The sequence below is a fragment of the Penicillium atrosanguineum genome (assembly GCF_028827265.1).
Source record: "Penicillium atrosanguineum strain IBT 20685 chromosome Unknown utg000001l_segment0_segment0, whole genome shotgun sequence".
Classification (NCBI taxonomy): Eukaryota; Fungi; Ascomycota; class Eurotiomycetes; order Eurotiales; family Aspergillaceae; genus Penicillium; species Penicillium atrosanguineum.
In genome coordinates this window covers 2,373,673-2,394,150 of record NW_026623133.1, presented here as the reverse complement: position 1 = coordinate 2,394,150, position 20,478 = coordinate 2,373,673, and the positions used below count along the sequence as shown (strand labels likewise).

Below are 20,478 nucleotides of genomic sequence, written 5' to 3'. Positions count from 1 at the left end.
TCTTCAAGCCAATTCTATGATTTAAATACCATTCGCTCGCAGAGCTGGCCATTCTGGGCCCATCTCGCGCAATGTACCGGATGCGGAATAGCGTTATCGCATATCGCGATAACAGCTCAGCCCCGGGGCCGACCGACCTTTAAATTTCATTTGGCAGAAATCCAAGTTCAATGTGTAATGAAGATCCTGCTAGAAGACATATGAGGGCTTGAATTTATTTAAAGTTCACTCAGCCCTGAAGGCGCCACAAAACTAGAAGCGAGCTTCCCTCAGAATACAGCCAGTGACGCATTTTGCACTACCCCGCCAAATTATTCCCCAGCATTTGATAAAGCATTTCCAACATCTTTGTCAATATGGCTGAGAAAATGTCTAAGAATCCATCCGAGCACTTGGGTTATCATTCTTCGGAGATAGCGACTTCGCTTTCTTCCGAGCCGAATGCTTCATCTGAAGATCAAGAACCCCCGCCGTATTCAGCGCGTGAGCCCGCTGAAAGCTCAGCAGTTTTCGAACGAAATTATTCAAGGGCTCGGGAGGCTGGGTTTTCTGAAGCTTCACAAGTCGCCACACAACAGGGCTCATCATCAACGCCAGCGACGGCATCTTCAAGTCAAGGCCGGCCAATCGCCATCCCAGCCATCGACTCCGCTCGCGAGTCTCCTTTTCTCCGCTCCTATGCGCCCTTGTTGAACCAGCATAATATCCCCAAGGATAAATTTCTCACTTTCTTGGATGAGCTCAACGATGTAATGACCACCAGCCCGCCGATGCAGGTGCTAGATGCAACAGGCGGCATCCTCAAGTCCGTTCCCATCTTGTTTCCGCTCCACTGGATTGGCTCTGTAGTCAGCGGGCTGGCGAATCTTGGCGGACAAGGGATCTCAAAAAGCCGATCCGACTCAACCATTCGCCAAGCCAACAAGGATATTTTTATGCCTCACGGGCTGAAAGCCCAGATTGCCAAGCTAGACGCGCTGGCCCATATCGCAAAGATTCCCATCCTGGATTCCCAGGGCAAAGTGAACAAAAAGGCACCTCTTGTTCGAAAGCTAAGTGAGCTGTCTACCGCTCCAGTGGATGAGTCACAGGAGCTCGATTTGCAGCAACGTCGGATTCGAGTTCTGCAGCCATGGATTGCGGAGCTTGAATTGTATATAAAGCCCTGGACTTCCAAGTCGAGGCTTACCCGCTTCAACGCGGCCTTGAGAAAGAGGAATGATGCGAGGGATCAGGATCCTGAGTCTAGTGAAAGACCTGACGCAGAGGAGGAAGACACGGGGTTCCGCAAGAGTCTCTGGCTTATCATCAGGAAGGCGGAAGATGAGAATTGAAAATTACCCAGCGCGACAAAGCTATCATGTTATCACCTCCCTCCCCGGCCGATACTATGATGTTGAATAGCTTTATAATTAGCTATAGCAAATGGTCGAGCAGCTGTACCGATATAATATGTACTCTAATCAACATCCTTTGTTAGCTATTAAGCCCGATACCGATCTTCCAACATTTCAATCAGTAATACGACGGGTGCAAAGAGACAATGAGGCCTAAAATATGAATATTCCTAGGGATACTTTCTTTGCGGTCATTCTTATATTTCCAATCAACTCTATCTCTCGTATACCGTATTGAGTCGTATTGGCAGTAATATATCGCCTAAATAACCCCACATGCTCGCCCCTCCAGACGCTTATGAATACTCCAATATACCCCAAGCTCCTTTCTTCCCTCAATGGCGAAGACTTAATAGCCAGATAGCGCCATGCCACCATTCAACTAGCCCAGGGGCATCCCTCGCAAGATCAAACCGTATCTCAAAACAGATTTGTCCGAAAACCAGCCCAGGGAAGAAGTCAAAGGCTGGCTACTTCTTGTCCAAGACAGCTGGGTATGGTATTGATAGGTAAAAGTAAGGCGGTCAATGGAGATGGCTCATCGGTGTTTAATCAGTGTGTGGTAAACGGTTTGGGGTGAAGGTGGTTAAAAAGGGTGGTGGATGGAAAACGGTCGTTAAACAGTGGAAAGCGGTCAGCAGAAAGAGGTTGTGTAGAACATGCTCAGCAACGAACGTTTAATAATGAATGGTGATCAACGAACAGTAACCGACGACGAAAAGCAGACGGTGAATAAAATATTCAAGATTAACAGACGTGATTAATAAGCGACGAGCGGTAGGTCCCTAACAACCGTTAAACTGTAATCCATGCTGACATTGAAACTATTACCCTAGGCGCGTGACACTCTGCCTCTTCATTCTTAGATGCTTACGTTATATCTGGCACGTATCTATTGAACAAGAGTACGAACCAATAACTCCACTTATAAAGACAATCTGCTGAGGTGAACCGTCTATTGCTTAAGCGCAGCGATCCCATCACGGAAGCACGAACCATTCTCAAAGCAATCGAGTTACGAACACGGCATGTCAAAGCCTTGGCCCAAACAAGCCCCGAATCCCACGATCTTACTTGCGATTTGAAGTCAGAACAATGAGCATTCAGCATCTCTGTCCCGAACGAATAATATGACCAATGAAAGTCATCGGCCAGGAAGTCCGACAAAGAGAAGATGGCGTGTCGGTGTGTGTCAGTCAGTAACGGGGGAGCATGCATAAAACATAGACGCGGGGCCTCCACGCGGTCTCCACTCGCGCCCCCCTTTTGCGGTGCGGGTCCGGGGTATCCCCTAACTATCCCACGAAATTCAAATAAATGTGAGTAACAGGGGACATACGCCAATTTTCTGCATGCAGCTTTCAACTACTATTCATTCGACTCCGAGAAACGTGAGAAGTACACATATCCTCAATCCAAGAATAAGCATAGACCCTCCTATTCACGGCTCATTCCGCCCACCAACAACGCTCAGCCTTGGCTCCGAGCTTATGGCTCCTGACAAAAAAGCCACACGTCTCATTGGCGTTAACCCCGCGCAAAGTCATTAAATCTCTTATGCACAAATCTAATGTATAATCCATCTTCATCTCCACCGGGAAACGTACACTTGAGATTTGGATGGAGCAAAACAGGCTAGCTCTTTGATGTGGCTGGGTTCATAATGGAGCACTAAAAGAATAAGTGGATAAATCACTGTAGAGTGGACTGAAATTCGGCCTTGGTTCCGAATCCCGCGAAGACTTAACCTGCCTTGCCCCGTTGAGCTTTCCATGATCTTCTACCTCGTTAAGTCCTCCCCTCTCTTATTTCGTCCCCGCGGAACTTCCACGGACCTTTCACCCACTCCGTTTATAAAATTTGTCAACATACCTCTGAATCTCTACTGTTTGATTAGAGCTTTTCCTTGCATTGTCGCGGCAAAATTTTGATTCGCATTATCCTCCTTCGGCTTGCACTTCCGACCGCCACCAACTAATCTCCGACGCAATACCCAAAGAGAACTCCAAGGCGATAAGGAGCAAAACTCGCGAAGCTGTAACCCGATAATTACAGGGAAGCAAGGCTTCCAGAATGAAGGACCGTTCGAGTATGCGACATCCCCACACATGCGAGTTCCAGACGATCTGCGTGCTTGCGCAGAAAATTGCGAAAATGCACATCCATGCACAATTCTGACTAAATTATGCAGACACTTCGTCTATTGACGAGTCAACTCCGGCAGCCAGCAACGATGGAGTTCCCGATGTTGACAACGAAAAGCATTCTATCTATGAAAGGGTGGATATTGAGAAAGGACCCACTATCGGTGCCGGTTTAGAAGAGACAGAGGCGCGCGATCCGAATATCGTCGATTGGGATGGGCCAGATGATCCCGAAAATCCTCTAAATTGGACGGCGAAGAAAAAGGTCACTGCGACGGTTTCAATCGCCTTGATCACACTCCTCACGTATGTTTAATTATCTTCCAGACTGGGGATGTTCGCTGATGTAAAACAATAGACCACTTGGCTCGTCAATGTTTGCTCCAGGCGTTGGGCAACTAGTCACTGATTTCGACATCACCAGTACCGAGCTCGCCTCGTTCGTCGTTTCTGTATACTTGCTTGGGTACTGTTTTGGTCCCCTTCTCATTGCCCCAGTTTCAGAGATCTATGGCCGTCGAATTGTCTATAATGTCTGCAATGTTCTCTATGTGATTTGGACCATTGCATGTGCTGTGGCTCCAGAGATCGGCAGCTTGACGGTGTTCCGATTCTTTGCTGGTTGCGCGGGAAGTTGTCCGTTGACAATCGGAGCTGGCTCGATTGCGGACATGTTTGTTCAAGAGAAGAGAGGTAGCGCAATGGCGGCATGGGCTATTGGTCCACTCATCGGCCCTGTCATCGGCCCTGTCGGTATGTCATTCTATACCGAGGTGTCAAGAATCGCGTTAACTTAGAGATAGCTGGTGGATATCTCGCTCAGGCAAAAGGTTGGAGATGGACCTTTTGGATACTGGCCATGGCTGTGAGATCCGATATCCTTGGTTCTGTGTTTAGGCTTCTAACTTGATCCCACAGAGCGGTGCCGTAGCGATCAGTTCATTTCTCACAGTCCGCGAATCGTATGCGCCCACTCTTCTCGCCCGCAAAACGAAGAAATTGCAAAAAGAAACCGGAAACATGAAATTACGCTCCGTCCTTGACACCGGCCGCACACCCAGAGACCTCTTCCTGTTCTCGATTGTTAGACCGACCAAGATGCTATTTCTGTCGCCAATCGTCTTTCTCCTTTCTCTCTACGTTGCCGTCATCTATGGATACCTCTACCTCTTGTTCACCACAATCAGCGACGTCTTTGAAACTCAGTATGGCTTCTCGCAAGGATCGGTCGGTCTGTCCTATCTGGGGATTGGCATCGGCTCGCTCATAGGACTCGTTGTTCTGGGTGCAACGTCCGATCGCATACTGAAACATCTTTCTGAGAAAAATGGAGTCAAGAAGCCTGAATACCGACTGCCGGCAATGATTCCTGGCTCTTTCTTCGTGCCTGTGGCTCTCTTCATGTACGGCTGGACTGCCTACTATAAGACACACTGGATAGTTCCTATCATCGGCACATCATTCTTGGGCGTGGGAATGTTGATCGCTTTTGTAAGACAACCATGCACTCATTGGTGGCATCCATACTAAACTTGAATCCACAACCGCAGATGACGGTCAGCACATACCTTGTTGACGCATTCACCATCTATGCTGCGTCCGCGATGGCCGCGAATACTGTCTTCCGATCTCTTGCTGGCGCTCTACTCCCGCTCGCTGGTCCCCAAATGTACGCAACCCTCGGACTAGGTTGGGGTAACTCCCTCCTTGGGTTCATCGCTCTGGCTATGTGTCCGCTGCCTATCATCTTCTATGTGTACGGCGAGCGCATTCGGACCAGCAAACGATTCCAAATCCAGTTTTAGACGTTCCAATTTCGTCTCTACATAGAAGCCAAGGACTAGTAGTCCTTCATAGCTATCGCTGCTGTTCTCCACTTATACATGCATATGTACCCAGTTATAATAACCAGTCGGGTCTGCTCTGGTCATATCATAATCATAATTTCGGCGCTTTTAATTTAAATGTTAAGTCGTTTTTGTTTTGAAAATTTGGGAGTATATTAGGAAGCATTTCTTAGTTCATCTATCTTCAAATACACGCATGTCAAGTTTTTGTTTTGATCAATAGCCTCATTGCAAGCTTTCAATGTTACTCCAATCGATCCAATCAAGTAGAAGACCGCAATCTCGATATCTCTAATCTTGAAACGGAGCGAATCGACTCATAACGCTCTCAGCGTTCTTCATTTCTGCCTTCAAAACTTGCCGTCTCCCTTCAACCCGCACATCAATCTCACATTCAAAGGGCCTCGGCCGAATATTGAATCCCTGTGTATACGCAAACGTATCATACTTTCTTTCAGACCCATCAGCTTCTCGAACAGGCTTAATTTCAAATGCCCATAGAAGCCGTGCCAACGCAATGAAGAGTGAATTATGTGCTAGTCCAGCACCAGGACAGATCCGTCTGCCCCAACCAAATGAACTGTGCCCCTCTTTTGCAGGATGCATCCTTGGTGGAGAAATCTCCGTTAACTCTTCTGTCGAGGGCTCCGGGAGGTAGGACAATGTCTTGTGATCGACTGATAGGAACCATTCAGGGTTGAAGTGATTTGGGGTTGGATAATACTTGGAATTTAGATTGATAGCCCAGGAGTTCGATAATATTGTCGTGCCCTTGGGTATAAAGTAACCCTCATGTGTCTGCGACTGAGTTTGCGTGCGGTGTGCCACCCAACACAGCGACAGGGCGGATGCGAAGGGTTTCGTAGCATAGAGCCTTTAGGTATGGCAGGTCGGGCTCATCTTCGAAGGTCGGCATGCGCTCCGCTCCGATGATGTGGTCTAATTCTGCATGTGCAATAGCTTGGACTCGTGGATTAGTGACTAGCATTAGAATTGCGCTGCAAAGGGTGCTTGCAGTCGTGTCGCTGCCAGCGCCGAAAAGAGATGCTGGTACGAAGGAGAAATCTCGGTCACTAAGTCCTCCGAAGGTAGTTTGGTCGGCTTCGCGGGCTTGAATGAGTAGCTTGGTGAGAGATTCAGGAATGTCAGAGGGAGATTTTGCGTCGCGGAGTTCATTCTGTACGCGAAGAAGCAATTCCATGTTTGCTGATGCTTCTTCACGGCCTCGGCGTTGAATCTCTGCTTTCCAAGGTGCAAGAAAATTCGGAAAGTGCTTAAGCCAGGGGACAGTCTCCACGAAGAAACTTCCTGGGACATTCAGCGAGGCAGAATATTACATGAACTTGAGTCTTTTTCTGATGGTCTTTGAATCCATAGAATCGATTCTGTGGCCATATGCAATACTAAATACCACACTTGCAGTAAATCGATCGACGATGCCTTCGTAATAACTGGGTTCGTCCAGCAGAGCTTCGCACAATCTCGTTGCCTCTGCTTCTTGAATGGGCTTATACAGTCTAAGGGCAGATCGATTTAAAGCTTGGTGGAGCATGCGACGTCTGACTTGCCACTCTTTGCCGTAGGGTTGAACCAATATGCCCGCGTTATCCCAGTATAGTTCACCCATCACCACGAAGCGAGGACGGGAACTATACTTGGTACTGCCGTTTTCAAGCAGATCGACAGCGACATTTGGGTCAGAGATAATGATTGTTGGTCGACGGCCGATCCAGAGAGTGAAGATGGGGCCATAGATCTGTGCCCACTTCTCGAATTGGACCCAAGGTGATGAAGTTGGGATTATCAATTTATTGCCAACAAATGAGATGGGCATCGGACCTGGTGGTAGTCGAAGGTAGAGTAAATTGTCATGGATCAGAACTGATATGATCGGTGCAATAATTATTGCAAAGACCAGAGAATAAGGATGCCATTTTACGAACTGGAAAATTGAAATTTGAGAAGTAATCTCAGGCGGTACCAGGACTGTCATATCCACTTTTATGGGCCCTTCGGTAAAAGAGAACTGGGGATAGCAAGCTTAAACTCATATCGTAGTCTAGCCATAGTTTCGCCGGTCTGGGGGTTATATGGGATCCTTAGCTCCAGCCGAGTAGGCGACAGCCCCACGACTCCACATTGAGGGGAGATGCGGGGAGCGTGGAGGGGATGGTGAATAAGCAACTGCCGATACCTATCAGTTGCAGCCTTGAATTGAAGTCTTTGTGGGGCGGACTATGCAGCCTTCAACATTCATAATTGTCGTGTTTGGGTTTTGATGAGAGTTCATATAGATGCTGGGTGGTCCCCACTTGCGCAGCGCCAACGTGTTGTTAGCCGTGCACCCCATGTCACTTTCTTCGCTTACCTTAAATCCAGAATCAAAAACATCCTAAAACTAATGTAAGTGATGAACAAGAAGCTATAGCCCTATTTTGAAACCGCTTCAGCCGAAAAAGAAGAACTGCAACAAGGGTCAAAAGTGGTTGCTCCACCAGGTCAGCACTTGACTAAGCAGGGCACCAATCGCACGGCGTCATGTGCAGATCCTCCTGGTGGCCGAAGCTAACGGTCGCATTGATTGCTCCTTTACAACGCTGAGGTTCACTCCTCTTCTGCAATTGTCCACACTCAATTACTTCGCTCCGCGGCAGGTGCCCGTCAATGCCATCGCGACGCAGCCACACCAAGTCCCGGAAGGGTTGTCTGGAGTGCAAGAGGAGACACATCAAGGTAGGTTCAGTGGAGGCTGACTCGCTCGTGTGGTACATTTGAATGTTCATTTGGACTCAAAAATCTAAGGACTTGAGAAATTTGCCCATCCACTGAAGCCACAGACTTTTCTGCCTTCCTAACAATTTTACACTCGTCTGACACGACCCACAGTGCGATGAAGAACTCCCGAAATGCACTCTGTGTCGGAAGCGCAAGCTAGAATGCAGCTACCCTCCAAATTCAAATGACCTAGATAGTTCTCAAGGCTCACCTGCTCCTCGTGATGATTCCGAGAGCACACTGACGCCGTCTGATGATCTAGCTATACCAAACCGCATGGTAGAGATGAGGCTCATGCACCAATATTTGACATCGACTCACCTCACACTCGCCAGGGATGGTATGTCTTCGCATCATTTGGCAATGGTCATTCCTCGGATGGCTACTTCTTTTCCCTACCTGCTAGACAGCATCCTTGCTTTGACCGCATTGCACTTGGCTACTGTCGAGCCGGAAAACCATTTAACCTGGCTTGATGCTGCGGTGCGGTACCAGAGCCATTCGTGTTCTGGGATGGGTAAAGTTCTCCCAGTAATTACGCCCGAGCACTATGAGCCAGCTTTCATGTCGTCTATCTTCATCATGCTGTTCGCCATAGGGCTTTCGGGCCTCTCCCGGGCTAATCGCCCTATGGATCCTATCGCTGCGGTATTGGAAGTGCGAACCCTGATAACCGGCTGCGCAATGCTCTTCAATCGCTTCTCAGAGGTAGGTGCTCAAGTAGACCTTGAGCGCTGGTCTGAGATTTCTGGAATCCAGGAATGCCTGGAAATCGAGCCGCAGCCAGAGTAAGTCATCCTTCATCCGGAAATCTCCAACCTAGGATCATAATGTTAACAAAATGCTCCGCAGCAACAAAACCTCTGATAATGGTCCTCTAAAATTACTCGAGCTCCATAAGTATGATCTACAACAATTTCAGTGTTAGAGAGGACCATGCTTATACCTGAACAGGAACCTAATGAATTCACTTATGCGGTTACTAGCCGTGATTGATATCGATCGGTCCCCAAATCAACCAGTTTATAAAGCTGCGTGGGATTCTTTGCACCAGGCCGTCGGACCATGGCCAAGGCTCGGTGACCATGGCGGAGTCATTTCATGGCCGTTTCTTATCACCGAGGAGTTCATCTCTCTAGCACAGAATGGTCACTGGATTGCGCGGATTCTCTTTCTTCACTATAGCGTTGCTATGCGCCTATGGGGCAACCGTTGGTATGTGCGTGATTGGGGCCGTCGGTCGGTCCTCGCTATACTAAACACCATCGACGAAATTCCGCCCCATTGGGCGGAAACAATATCTTGGATTAAAGAAGGCGTTGAAATCAATGACTAGTTAGCGTTTGGTAACCGATTGAAATGGCTGATTCGAAATACACACCGGCACCAGATGTAGCTAGGTTATATACGCTGCGGAAATTTTCTTCATTGATTTGCCAAGTCTGTATTTGCCCGTTTCCCCATTCCCCAGTTTCCAAAAATAGCAGCATGCTCAGCCAATTCTGAGAGAGAGATTCGCGAGACCATTGTTTGTCTAGGGGTCCCATCGCAAAAAGAGTCTTACTGAAGCTGAATTGATTTGTTCTTGTGCATTGAAAAACTCATTTTTGGTGATGGGCCCAGGGGTTAGTCTGCATGATTCCCAATTGGGATAATTACACCGACGGGAAGGCTGGCGATTTGTGAGAACATCAAAACTAATGTCACTCCTAAGCTTTGATAGGCTACCTACGAACACAAGTAATATCATTGCTAACCTTAATTTCTCACACGGGACGACAAGAGGTTTATTTAGGGTGCTTCTTAGAAGACACTCTGTATGCAGTATCATGACTGCTAACTATCTCTTCAGGAATCACTGTTCTTACCATAGACCTACATATTGCGCAGTTTTTATTTTTGCAGAGAAGAAAAAGAAAGCTGTCAAATTTTAAGAAAAGAGAAGCTTATTTTTAGACTCGCTCAATCTCCATAGTTCGCCTATCCACGAACCATTGGTTGAGTGGGACGACTCATGGTCCCAAATTATGGTCCATCGCAGGGCTCGAACTAATTCGGACTACCCGCAACAACTCACGTGCTCCCCTCATTTGAGGATGCGAACGAGTTGATCGGCTGTCATCATCCAGGAACAATTTCTCCGCATTTGGCGTGCAGGAAACCAGTATCTTCGGGCTATCTTTTCCTCCTCGAGGGCTGTGCACATATTTCCAGTGCCCACTTGCATTCATCCCACATCTTTCAGTGCAACTCCTGGTCAAGATTGGTATTTAGGTTCTGTTTGTAGCCTAGATAGCCTACTTCTCCCATAGCACTAATTTATCACTCTTACACATATCTCCGTATTCAATCATCCCTCTCTGACAGGTTCAAAGAAAATATATTAATACCAAGAAGCTTGATTTATTGGCTTCAGAAGGCGTTTTGCGTCAGAATTGATCAATGCATATGAGGGAAAAGCTGTATAGATGGAATAATCGAAATTGATTCAAATTGCATAAGTAGACAAGACTTTAAACAGACGATCAAGCATTGAAGGCATGAAACTTGCAACAATTGAAGGAGCAAATAATCCTGGAATGGAACCGAACAAGAAACCGTAGACAGAGATCATACTGAAGATCAACCCATTTGGCACGATCCAAATGTCCTTATTCGTCCGTCTTCATCCAAGTCGAGGAGGAGCGGTGCACAACAGGCCTGAGGATGTACCAAATGGAGCTAATGTAGTTTAATCGGATGGGAATTGACACGACTGGCGATGTGCGCTATCGCCTGCTGGGGAGTGCAGAGTTCAATGCCGTTTTGCTATCTGCTAAAGCGAGTGGGCCGTGATATGGAGCATCCAGAGGAGCTATTCCTGAAAAATATGCAGATTTCAAGAAAGATCCGGAGGCACGGAAAGTCTCGCCACTGGCACCGAAATCCCGTGGTTGATAAAGGCAATTAGTCTGCAGCCAATCCCCCCAAGGGCTCCCAGCTCTATCCAGAAGCTGCATCTCGATTCTAAATCGCGCCCTTCTTATTCTGCCTCCGCCAGTATTAAAAGTCCCAGTTGGTAGCATACCAGAATAGCTTATCAAATCTACCCCTAATGCTAGTTTGTCGTCGCGGAAAAGTTCAGTCTCGTCTGAACCAGTGTCCCACAACACATCATCAATCTGTACGAACATAACAGCGCCTATCAGTCGAGCTCGGACGGAAAACTAGTATCAATTTTATAAGTATTTGTAAAATTAGAGTTTCGTAAAACCAATTGATGTGGTTTTGAGTGGCTAGATGGCTTAAAGAGGGGAACTGACAAGATGCGCGTGTTCGTGTATATTACTGGGAATGATCGTGGATATCCTTTTCAATTCTTTTGCTGGAGCCTAAAATCATTGTAAGTAGAAGCCTTAAATTGGAAAGGCTCGATTGAACTCCTTACATTCTCCACCCAAGGTAAGCCTCCTCCATTTTCGATTCGCTTTTGTATCATCTCCGCATTGATTTCGGCTTCATTCTCCGCCCACTCTTTCAAGCTAATATTCTTGATCATCTTGCCATCAAACCAAACTGTAACCCTATTGCGATCAAACTCCAGCTTTTTGCTACGGTAAGAAGCTAGAACTGCGTTCACATTTTTCATGGTCTCCTCTCCATACTCAAGCACTTCTCGATCACGAAGTTCATACTTAAGGCAAATGATCCTCCAGAGAGTGTCTGGATGAAGGTCTTCAGACTCATTGGGGTCAATACTAGGTGTCAAATTAGGAATATGCCGGTCAATTTAATAGTTGAAATTAACAAGGGCAAAAAGAATAAGAAATTATAAATCTTACGGCCTTCGGTGCGGTACGAATTTGTCCAACCATTTCAACTGCTCTTTACAGATATTTACATTCCATTCTTCCTCGATGTGTTTTTCTCGCAGCTTAACACTGTTCGCGCGGAATCTGTCGCCGCTTTAGCACCGCAGCTTTACTCGTGGATATCAGTGAGGGCATACTTCTCATGGTCGATGTTGAAGACTGTTGATTTGACCTGATCAAATGGGTAGATGGCCAACATTTGATCAATCGTAAGTCGCGTATCTTTATCTTTGGCGGCAGTTTGCGGCGGAGGCCCACTTGGTTGAGTAGTCTCAGACTGCTCTATCTGTTTCTCAGAGCGCTTCGTTTTTGTTGCTTTCTTTTTCGCTTTCTTTGGCTTTGAGCCGGATGAATGTAAATTCTGCTTCACACGCTCTGATGATAGCTTTCTTCTCCCATTTTCAGACGTTCTTCGCTTCGTCTTCTGTTTAGATACACCGGCATGGCCTTGCGTTGGCATTTTGATGGTTTTTAGTAGCAATGAAGACTGGACCTCTGGGATGGTGAGGATGAAGAGTTGCAAAGAGAGATCGACGGAGGGGTTGATATAAGTGAGAAATAGGAAATGAGCCGAGACCTTTGTCAACACGAATAGATGCAATCATTCTAGTTCTCGAGGCTCTCAAAGCCGGACAATTTCCAGAGTGAATGCGACGCGAGAAGAAAGTTACTATCTGAGTGTCCACTTCCTCTCTCCCTTGGTCTCTATTTCCTTTCTTCCAGATTAGAAAAACGTGAAAGACGTTCCCAGCTATCCGTGTGAGGTTAAGTGAAGAGTGGAGAGCTCACAGTAGACCGGATATGTTCTGACTGCATCTTGAACGAAAAAGCGAAGGAAATCTGCCCTTGTTGAGTGTTGTAATGTATTGCGCAGATACTCCAAGGACCTTCAGGAGTCTATACATCCACATATTAAGCTGATATTAGCTCCTCAGTGTTTCCAATCAAATCTCCTCAGGCAAATTATGTTGAAGCGTAGATATGCCCTTCCTTTTCGAGATATGAAAGAATCCATTACCGTAAGACCATGGAACCATTCTAATTAGGGCTTTCAGTCACTGGGACAGTAAGATTTTGATCATTGACAAAGAGACCAGCCCTCCTCTTCAGTATTTGGGTGCTTCCTAGCTTTATCCTAATTATACTATTAGGATCGAAAGCCGCTTTATCTCTATTTTTATTTCTTTCAGATCGTCTTAGCCAAGACTTGGTCACTCGTGCCCACCCCCTTCGTGAAAATTACCGCTAACTGGCAAAATCTCCATATTTTCTATCAATTTCGTATAGTATTCTTTGCTTTCTGGTTATGCAAAGATGTTTCATTGAGGCTGCCTTCTAGCCGAAGGTGAGTTTAGACCATAGCGCGTTCGCGGCAGGAATCTGACTCAGAATGTAACAGTATAAGCATTGACTCTAATACTAGTTCTACACTCTAGACTCCATTTTTTTACAACATGGCCCGGCTATTATCGACTAGTGGCAGTTCGCTTACGGTGAGGATCCAAAAGCGGCTAATTTTGCCGAGGGTCTAACCTCATCCACAAGGAGACCCCTGAAAAAGCAGGGTCCAAGCCAAGACTTGCAATTTACCGAGATAGCTGCGTGGGCTAATGGGACCAAGGCCTTCTTCAAAAGAGAGTAGTGGCACTTGCGGCGAGGAATATACTGCATTCTACCGTACTTCCGCGATGTTTTCTCGAGGCCTCCTCGCGTTATGCGGCGCAGCCTATGTTATTGCGCAGACCACCTATAGTTCGCCTTTCTTGGCTGAATTCCTTATTTTGAGCGACTTTTCTGTTTCCACGGTTGATGGTGTACGTTGTGTAATACTTCAGCATCAAATGGTCATCGACGACTGACAGCTTCGCCATTCAGGATGCCACTCATACCACATACAATGTTCGGTGTGACAGCGACGTCACACTTTGTTCGCTTCCTCCTACCGGCGTGACTGTTTTTTCTGGTCCCTCATCCGTGGGGCTTTCATTCTCAGAGCCAATGGAAACATTGTGAGCCAAGGCCCGATTAAACAAAGAGTGTGGAGCTGATACCTTGACAGGACTTCCTCTGTGGGCTGCACCTACATTGACTCTCGCGCGTCGGCAGTCTGTGTTAATTTACTCGCGGCTCCGGCCGAAACTGTTGAGAGCGGCTCCTTGGTTACAAGCATGGCTACCTTTCGATCAACAACGACTCTTCCTGCCGCCTCAGTTGCGCTAGGCTTCAATGCACCCGTTGCTACTGCCGATGCTACTTCTACTGGGAAAATGAAACCCACGACAGAGTCTACCTCGACAGGTAAAGTGGCCGAGAAGACTACCACAGCCGCGAGTGAGACACAATCTGGTGGTGCGATAGACGCCTTTGGGCGCGGGAATGCAGGTCTTGTTGCAGGTGCAGCAATCCTTGGGCTGGGACTGATCTAGTCAAATGGAGCATCGATTGGAGTTTTCAAGGTTTTATAGATAAGACCTACATTACATGCGCACAGATAAAGAACCACGTAAGTATTTTCAAGGTGCATGACGGGAAATCAGCGACAATGAGAAGTCTGGTATAATCTAGGCAAACTATGAACCTCTATGCCTCATTTGGGATGTAGCACATAATATACCTGAGCTTCTAAAAATGGCGGTGGACATCAATTATAACCTTGTGAGCCGACAGATTAAACATAGTGAGAGTCCAAAATAGATATATACACCTTCATCCAGGTCTCTTGAGGCCCGTGCATCCATTTTCTGCAGCACCACTATTGGAAGAATTCCAAGAACCCACAATACGGCGCCGAGACTTCACCCCTCCAAGCTATAATCCATTCATGATATGAAGCAAGGCCAGTCACTTACCACGCACTAAATGATTTTCGCAGCTGAATACAGCGAACTGGCTATGCGTTTTCAGACTGATCTCGGTTCTCGGTGTCGCCTTTCTGGCGTTTTAGTATAATGAGGGGAAATGAATATTTCTAATATCTTCCCGCATTTTGACCTGGCAGTTTGGCCTAGCTAGCGATATTGAGATTGCTAGATCGATACCTGGCTACTGCCCATATAGGTCTTGTAGTCAGGTGGGAATCTCAATCTACAGTAGAGCCGCCACCTCTTTAGTATCTCCTACGACCTGCCCATTGGATACAATCTAGTAATCACCATAATCTAAAAAGCTAACTCAACGCCATGCTCTTCACAGATGCTCTTAATACCCACAAAGACTGTTTTCGCACATCTTGGAGCCCCCCAATTCCTCTCCTCCCAATAATTTCTTCACCAGGAACAACCTCCATCTGATAAGTCTGCAACAAAATCTTCCACAAACCAGAGACCTGCTGCTCTTTGAGACCCAAAAGGTGCCTTGACTGCTCCTCGAGCATAGAATATTCAACGAAATCAACCTTGGTAAGAACGACGACCTCAAGACCAGACGGCAGCATCTCGCCCAAACTTATATTAGGCTCCATACAGTAGGATTCGAAAACAGATCCTTAGACACTCCCACTTTCTTTCCCAGTGCCTCACTCAGATCGCACTAAACTGAATTCGTCAGGGAAAGTCCCACTATCTCTTCTTGATGTTGTATATGTAAGGTTGTTAGCATTCATTACACTGAATTATAGAAGCGAGGATTGACTCTTGGGATCGTCGAAGTCTTCCTAATGCATACTCTAGAAAAGCCTCTTCCACTCAGCATATTATGTGTTGACCAGAAATATAGCTAGCTGAGATCAGACCAAAATAAGAAAGGAAAATCCAACTATGTGCTGCAGTGTTGAGAGATCAACGGCCGCTCAATTTCATGAGGCTTGGACCAGATTCAACGCGTTTGATATCTCGCATTCGCTGGAGATATATGAAACGGATGCTCTTCAACATTCTGGATGTGTGTTACTTAATGCACACGACGAATTCGATCAACGTTAAGTAAATAGAAAATCAACATTTATTGGCAGGCAGTGTTGGTACAGTAATGTCGCGTTCAGTTCGTCATTATTCTAAATGCGCATATAAATCACGAAGGAACTTCTTGGTGAACGTATTCCTGCCCGTAAAAATCACTTAATTGGATTAATTGAATTAATTATTATTTTACCGCTGGGCGAAAGTAGCGGGCGGTTAATCACTACTTTAGCAGTAAATGAAGGATGGTGTTTATTAGATATTATTGGCTCTTTGGTCTCCACCTACCCTAGTGTCCGTGCATTCCCTAATACCCAACCACCCCCGGAGTCTACCAGCGATGTTTTTCTTCTCCTGGCTCATACAAAGATATTCTGCGCCGGAAGCCAATGACTTAAGTCTCTGCCATGTTTCCCAGGCAAACAATACGCAGTCAACTTGGCTAATTAGGACGCTTGAATCTCTACCTATCTGAGTAGAAAACTTACTGGGAAGGGCTCGACTGCCTATGGAACTTGGAACTTTGGGCTGTATATCTCTTTATTCTCATTCTATATCTCAGGAACCAAATTTCTGGCATCTTTATAGTACCGTTCATCAGCCTGGAGTAACTGTGTGGGAACAAGTACCTTCACACCACCTGGGATGTAGACTTCGTCAACTTGAATCCCCTTGGGCGGAGTAACGCGGGGCCCTCTAGTCATCACAGCGGGTCGGAGACAGAGTGCTTCATTGATGATTATACCTGTATTTGGGGCCGTTGTCTCCTGTCCAGGCGGATAACTCAGTCGCGTTGTTGGAAAACGGTCTTTAATGGAAAGTTTGAAGAAACTAGATGGTCTGCAGATTCCGAATTTATGTGGATCAAGTCATGATCGGTGTGATCGTCATGGCCAGAGGATTCCATATTCACGATCGGTGGAACACCCTTTCTTTTGTCCCAATTTGAAGATATCACGAATCCTGGATGCACAATGCGTACGCGGCGAAAGACTATTAGGGGAACAGAGCGGTAAGGGTGCACTACAGAATTTTTGCCGAGGCCATGATCCCTGTCCATATACACACCCCTGTAGCGTTAGCTGCATTTTTCTCGGGATAAGCTGATTTTGTGTTGTATCCTTTTGCCCCGCAGGGCAATCTTCCCGTTAGTTGACTAATATAATTTGGGGCTGACTGCAGAGTAGAGTCGGTCTAGAACCTTGAGCGGCTTTCATTGCTGGTAAGTTGACGATGTACTCGTTCAAGTCTGTGGCCCCCAAATATTCTCGAAAGATTAATGCAATGTTAGTTCCAGATAGAACCACTGGGATGTAGTAGTCTCTAGCTATGAACAACGCCCAACCAACTCCTCTCCCGAAGTCCACCAATCCGACTGAACTGAAACTTTTTTCTCATTTCGGTTGAGCCGGTATTTAATAATACCTGCCGCGATAAATGCGTTTCAACATAATCGGAGGATCATCCCGCTATCCTCCCCCACTTAACAATAGCAACAAGCGTGCGAATTCGGCTAAGGGCGTCCACATCGAGAATTTCCAGCTCTTCCATTGGATTCTATCATGGCTTGAATAGGGGAACTGCAGGATTAATTTAAGCAGTATCCGAGGTCGCATCTGTTCTCTTGGTAGGCTGAAGCAGAAGTTCCTACAATCTCAATAACCCATCCCCTACCTTTTTTCGTGCATTCCCATCACCAATAATGCTTCCCCTGGCGCCTATCGTCCTTGCTCTGGGGGCTACATTGCCGCTGGTGTCTGCAAATGGCTTGCCGGAGATCATTTACCGAGATATCGCGATCATCGGTGGAGGAGCATCAGGTGCCTATGCAGCCGTTCGCCTTCGTGATGATTTCAACAAGAACATTGTTTTGATAGAAAAGAAGAGTATCCTGGTAGGTCTGAAAATCTTGATTCCGGAAGCTCCTAGTTACACCATCAACTCTGAGCGGTGGGCAGAATAGTAACTCATGGATTTTCCATATTTAGGGTGGTATGGTCGACACCTATGTGGACGAGAAGACTGGCGCCACCTTTGACTTTGGTGTCCAAAGCTTCCTCAACGTGAGCGGATCTACAGAATTTTTCGCTCGGTTCAACATATCAATTACCACCAATTCCAGCAGTATCTCCTCAACTCAGAAGTACATTGATTTCAACACTGGCAAAACGGTTGGCTTCACGACCCCTGCGTACACGAAGGAAAACGACGCCATCGCCAAGTTCTTCAAGGTGATCAAGCCATGGGAGTCGATGTTGAGTCCCGGCTATTGGAATTTCCCCGAGCCAAAAGATATCCCTGAAGATCTTCTTATTCCCTTTGGCCAATTTCTGACTAAGTATGGTCTTGAGGATAGTACCCCTCTGATCTATGCATCCACTGGTCTCGGAGTGGGTAACATGAGTGAAGTTACTACTATGTTTGTCCTACAGTCCTTCGGCTGGGACATGGCTCGGGCCTTCCTCGGTGAAATGGCCCTGTATACTCCTGCTTCTGGTGGCAACCAGGTCCTCTACGATGCCATTGCTAAGGACCTTGGCGATGATGTGCTCTATTCGAGCACTGTGATTGACAGCCGCCGCACCGACTTTGGCGTTTTCCTTACGGTGCGCAACCACAAGACCCAAAAGATCACGCTGATCGTCGCTCGCCGACTCTTAATTGCCATCGAGCCAACTCAATCAAACATGGAGCCTTTGGATCTCAGCTTCACTGAATGGGGCACTCTGTCCAAGTTCACCTATTCCAACGAATTCACTGGTCTGGTCAACAATGCTGTCTTTAACACGAGTTATTATTACTATAACTTGCCATCCGACGCCGCTCCTGACAACCTTCTTGTTTTCCAAGATGAGCCGATGGTCGCAAGTTTTGAATACACTGGTCTTGAGCACCTGTTCCGCGTGATGATCATTGGTAATAAGACTACAAATGCTGCAGAATCCAAGGTTCTAGCACAGGAAAGCTTCAGTAAGCTGCTCAAAGCTGGTCAGTTGTCCGGATCCACACGAGACCAGAAACTCAGTTGGGCAGCCTTTTCTACCCATGGTCCCATGCATGCCCGCGTTTCTGTTGAAGATATCAAGGGTGGCTTCTTTCAGGACTTGTACCAGCTCCAAGGTTCTCGTTCTACGTGGTGGACGGGTGGCGCCTTCTCGGCGAATTTCCAAACTCAGCTGTGGAAATTCGACGAGGGTTTGATTCCTAAAATCCTGGAGGGCCTTTAAACGTGAAGGTTTCTCCAATCAGGCGGCCAAATCTAGACGCCTGAGGATTTCCGACATCGTGGTTACTTCTTGTAAGTTGATCAGAGAACATCTTCTGTATATCCCCGTTTAGATGCTAGAACAGCGGGTAGTTCTATCAAGAAAATATGGTGGGGACTCTTCCTGGCCAAATTCATTCTAGCGCGATCTGAGTGGGGCGCTGGGAAAGAAAGCAGGAGTGTCTAAGGGGTAATCTGTTTTCGAATTCCACTGTACTGCAAGCCTGCTTTCTGCAAGGTCTGCATCGTTTGACAGTCAGAATTGAAAACAGATCCCCCTACGAGATATGTATTGTTACTCGGCCGGTATCCGAAATTACCCTAACCCATATCCGGTTCCTCTACGAACAACCTCTGCTTAGTCGTATCATAAATTATATGGTATGAGATTTCGTCGTCGAATGCGTCATTTCTAATTTACTGTTAGTCTTAAGAGAATGTTCTAAGTGGGATTCTCAAAGAGGTAGGGGCCGGGGGCCGAGGGCCAAGCCTGATATATCGAATTTCAGTCACAATTCAAACATAATCCATCTACAGCTGCCATGGCAGCAATCCTTCCCATAGAGATCCTTATTTCCGTCCTCAATGGACTCGAGGAATCCAAAGGCTGCCTAGAGCTTCTCCAAGTCTGTCAACATTGGAACACAGCGCTCTTTGCGCAGGTGTACTCGAGTATTGAACTCTTTTAGCTCGAAACTTTACTCCCCTTAGCGGAAGCGCTCCAGAAGAACTCCCGACTAAAGTCTCGTATACGAGCTCCGTAACCCAGACTGCTACCGTGAATTTCTTTGACGAGCCCAAGTTCTACAATCGTACCCTGTTCCACGAGTTCCTGGAATCCTTCAAAGACGACAATGACGAGGAACTGACAAGTTGTGAAGAGAAGCTAGACAAACGAGATTTCTACTCTTAGCTCGCAGTAGTTTTGAACTCCCTCTCCAATCCCCAACATCTCGATATACGATGGGGCGGCGATGGTCCAGACACAGAGAGTACACTCTGGGTAGTCTTTAAGATAGCAAATAAATACCCTAAAGAAGGATCACCCCTGCAACACCTACGAAAACTCTCCGCGAGAGGCGAAGACGTCAGACAACTTCCCAGCCCAGCAGATCATTCTCTCCTCAAACTACCGTGCGAGCACTGCACCTCAGCGGAGTTGTTGATGGCAACGGTGGCGAAAACGAAGACTCCATCTTCAACCTTTTTTCAATCTTCCGCGGCGCATTTCGCCGGTCCGCGAGTTAGTCCTGCAAGGCTCAAACTTCCAGTGCGGACTGCCCGAGTTCATAGCCGCATGCGC

At 46.9% G+C, this 20,478-nt stretch overlaps 8 protein-coding genes across 8 annotated transcripts; 6 read left to right on the top strand and 2 right to left on the bottom strand.

The window, feature by feature from the left end:
- Positions 1–356: 356 nt before the first annotated feature.
- N7443_000927 (uncharacterized protein) lies at positions 357–1,334 on the top strand (the record flags this gene model as incomplete). The annotated part of the gene is made up of 1 exon (XM_056880983.1): positions 357–1,334. One exon carries the CDS (start codon positions 357–359, stop codon positions 1,332–1,334), a length of 978 nt encoding a protein of 325 aa, XP_056746221.1.
- A 2,171-nt stretch (positions 1,335–3,505) lies between these two features.
- On the top strand, positions 3,506–5,346 carry N7443_000926 (MFS transporter; the record flags this gene model as incomplete). The annotated part of the gene is made up of 6 exons (XM_056880982.1): positions 3,506–3,527; positions 3,589–3,847; positions 3,900–4,294; positions 4,345–4,406; positions 4,460–5,032; positions 5,092–5,346. 6 exons carry the CDS (start codon positions 3,506–3,508, stop codon positions 5,344–5,346), a joined length of 1,566 nt encoding a protein of 521 aa, XP_056746220.1.
- Positions 5,347–6,178: 832 nt separating this feature from the next.
- N7443_000925 (uncharacterized protein) lies at positions 6,179–7,222 on the bottom strand (the record flags this gene model as incomplete). The annotated part of the gene is made up of 2 exons (XM_056880981.1): positions 6,179–6,696; positions 6,805–7,222. The coding sequence occupies 2 exons, from the start codon at positions 7,220–7,222 to the stop codon at positions 6,179–6,181; spliced, it is 936 nt and encodes a 311-aa protein (XP_056746219.1).
- An 830-nt stretch (positions 7,223–8,052) lies between these two features.
- On the top strand, positions 8,053–9,499 carry N7443_000924 (uncharacterized protein; the record flags this gene model as incomplete). Its single annotated transcript, XM_056880980.1, has 4 exons — positions 8,053–8,121; positions 8,275–8,951; positions 9,016–9,063; positions 9,118–9,499. 4 exons carry the CDS (start codon positions 8,053–8,055, stop codon positions 9,497–9,499), a joined length of 1,176 nt encoding a protein of 391 aa, XP_056746218.1.
- A 1,670-nt stretch (positions 9,500–11,169) lies between these two features.
- N7443_000923 (uncharacterized protein) lies at positions 11,170–12,474 on the bottom strand (the record flags this gene model as incomplete). The annotated part of the gene is made up of 5 exons (XM_056880979.1): positions 11,170–11,190; positions 11,253–11,324; positions 11,591–11,900; positions 11,985–12,098; positions 12,152–12,474. The coding sequence occupies 5 exons, from the start codon at positions 12,472–12,474 to the stop codon at positions 11,170–11,172; spliced, it is 840 nt and encodes a 279-aa protein (XP_056746217.1).
- A 1,228-nt stretch (positions 12,475–13,702) lies between these two features.
- N7443_000922 (uncharacterized protein) lies at positions 13,703–14,440 on the top strand (the record flags this gene model as incomplete). Its single annotated transcript, XM_056880978.1, has 3 exons — positions 13,703–13,828; positions 13,890–14,023; positions 14,074–14,440. 3 exons carry the CDS (start codon positions 13,703–13,705, stop codon positions 14,438–14,440), a joined length of 627 nt encoding a protein of 208 aa, XP_056746216.1.
- A 3,172-nt stretch (positions 14,441–17,612) lies between these two features.
- On the top strand, positions 17,613–19,137 carry N7443_000921 (uncharacterized protein; the record flags this gene model as incomplete). The annotated part of the gene is made up of 2 exons (XM_056880977.1): positions 17,613–17,804; positions 17,899–19,137. The coding sequence occupies 2 exons, from the start codon at positions 17,613–17,615 to the stop codon at positions 19,135–19,137; spliced, it is 1,431 nt and encodes a 476-aa protein (XP_056746215.1).
- A 580-nt stretch (positions 19,138–19,717) lies between these two features.
- N7443_000920 (uncharacterized protein) lies at positions 19,718–20,088 on the top strand (the record flags this gene model as incomplete). Its single annotated transcript, XM_056880976.1, has 2 exons — positions 19,718–19,839; positions 19,887–20,088. The coding sequence occupies 2 exons, from the start codon at positions 19,718–19,720 to the stop codon at positions 20,086–20,088; spliced, it is 324 nt and encodes a 107-aa protein (XP_056746214.1).
- Positions 20,089–20,478: the final 390 nt, after the last annotated feature.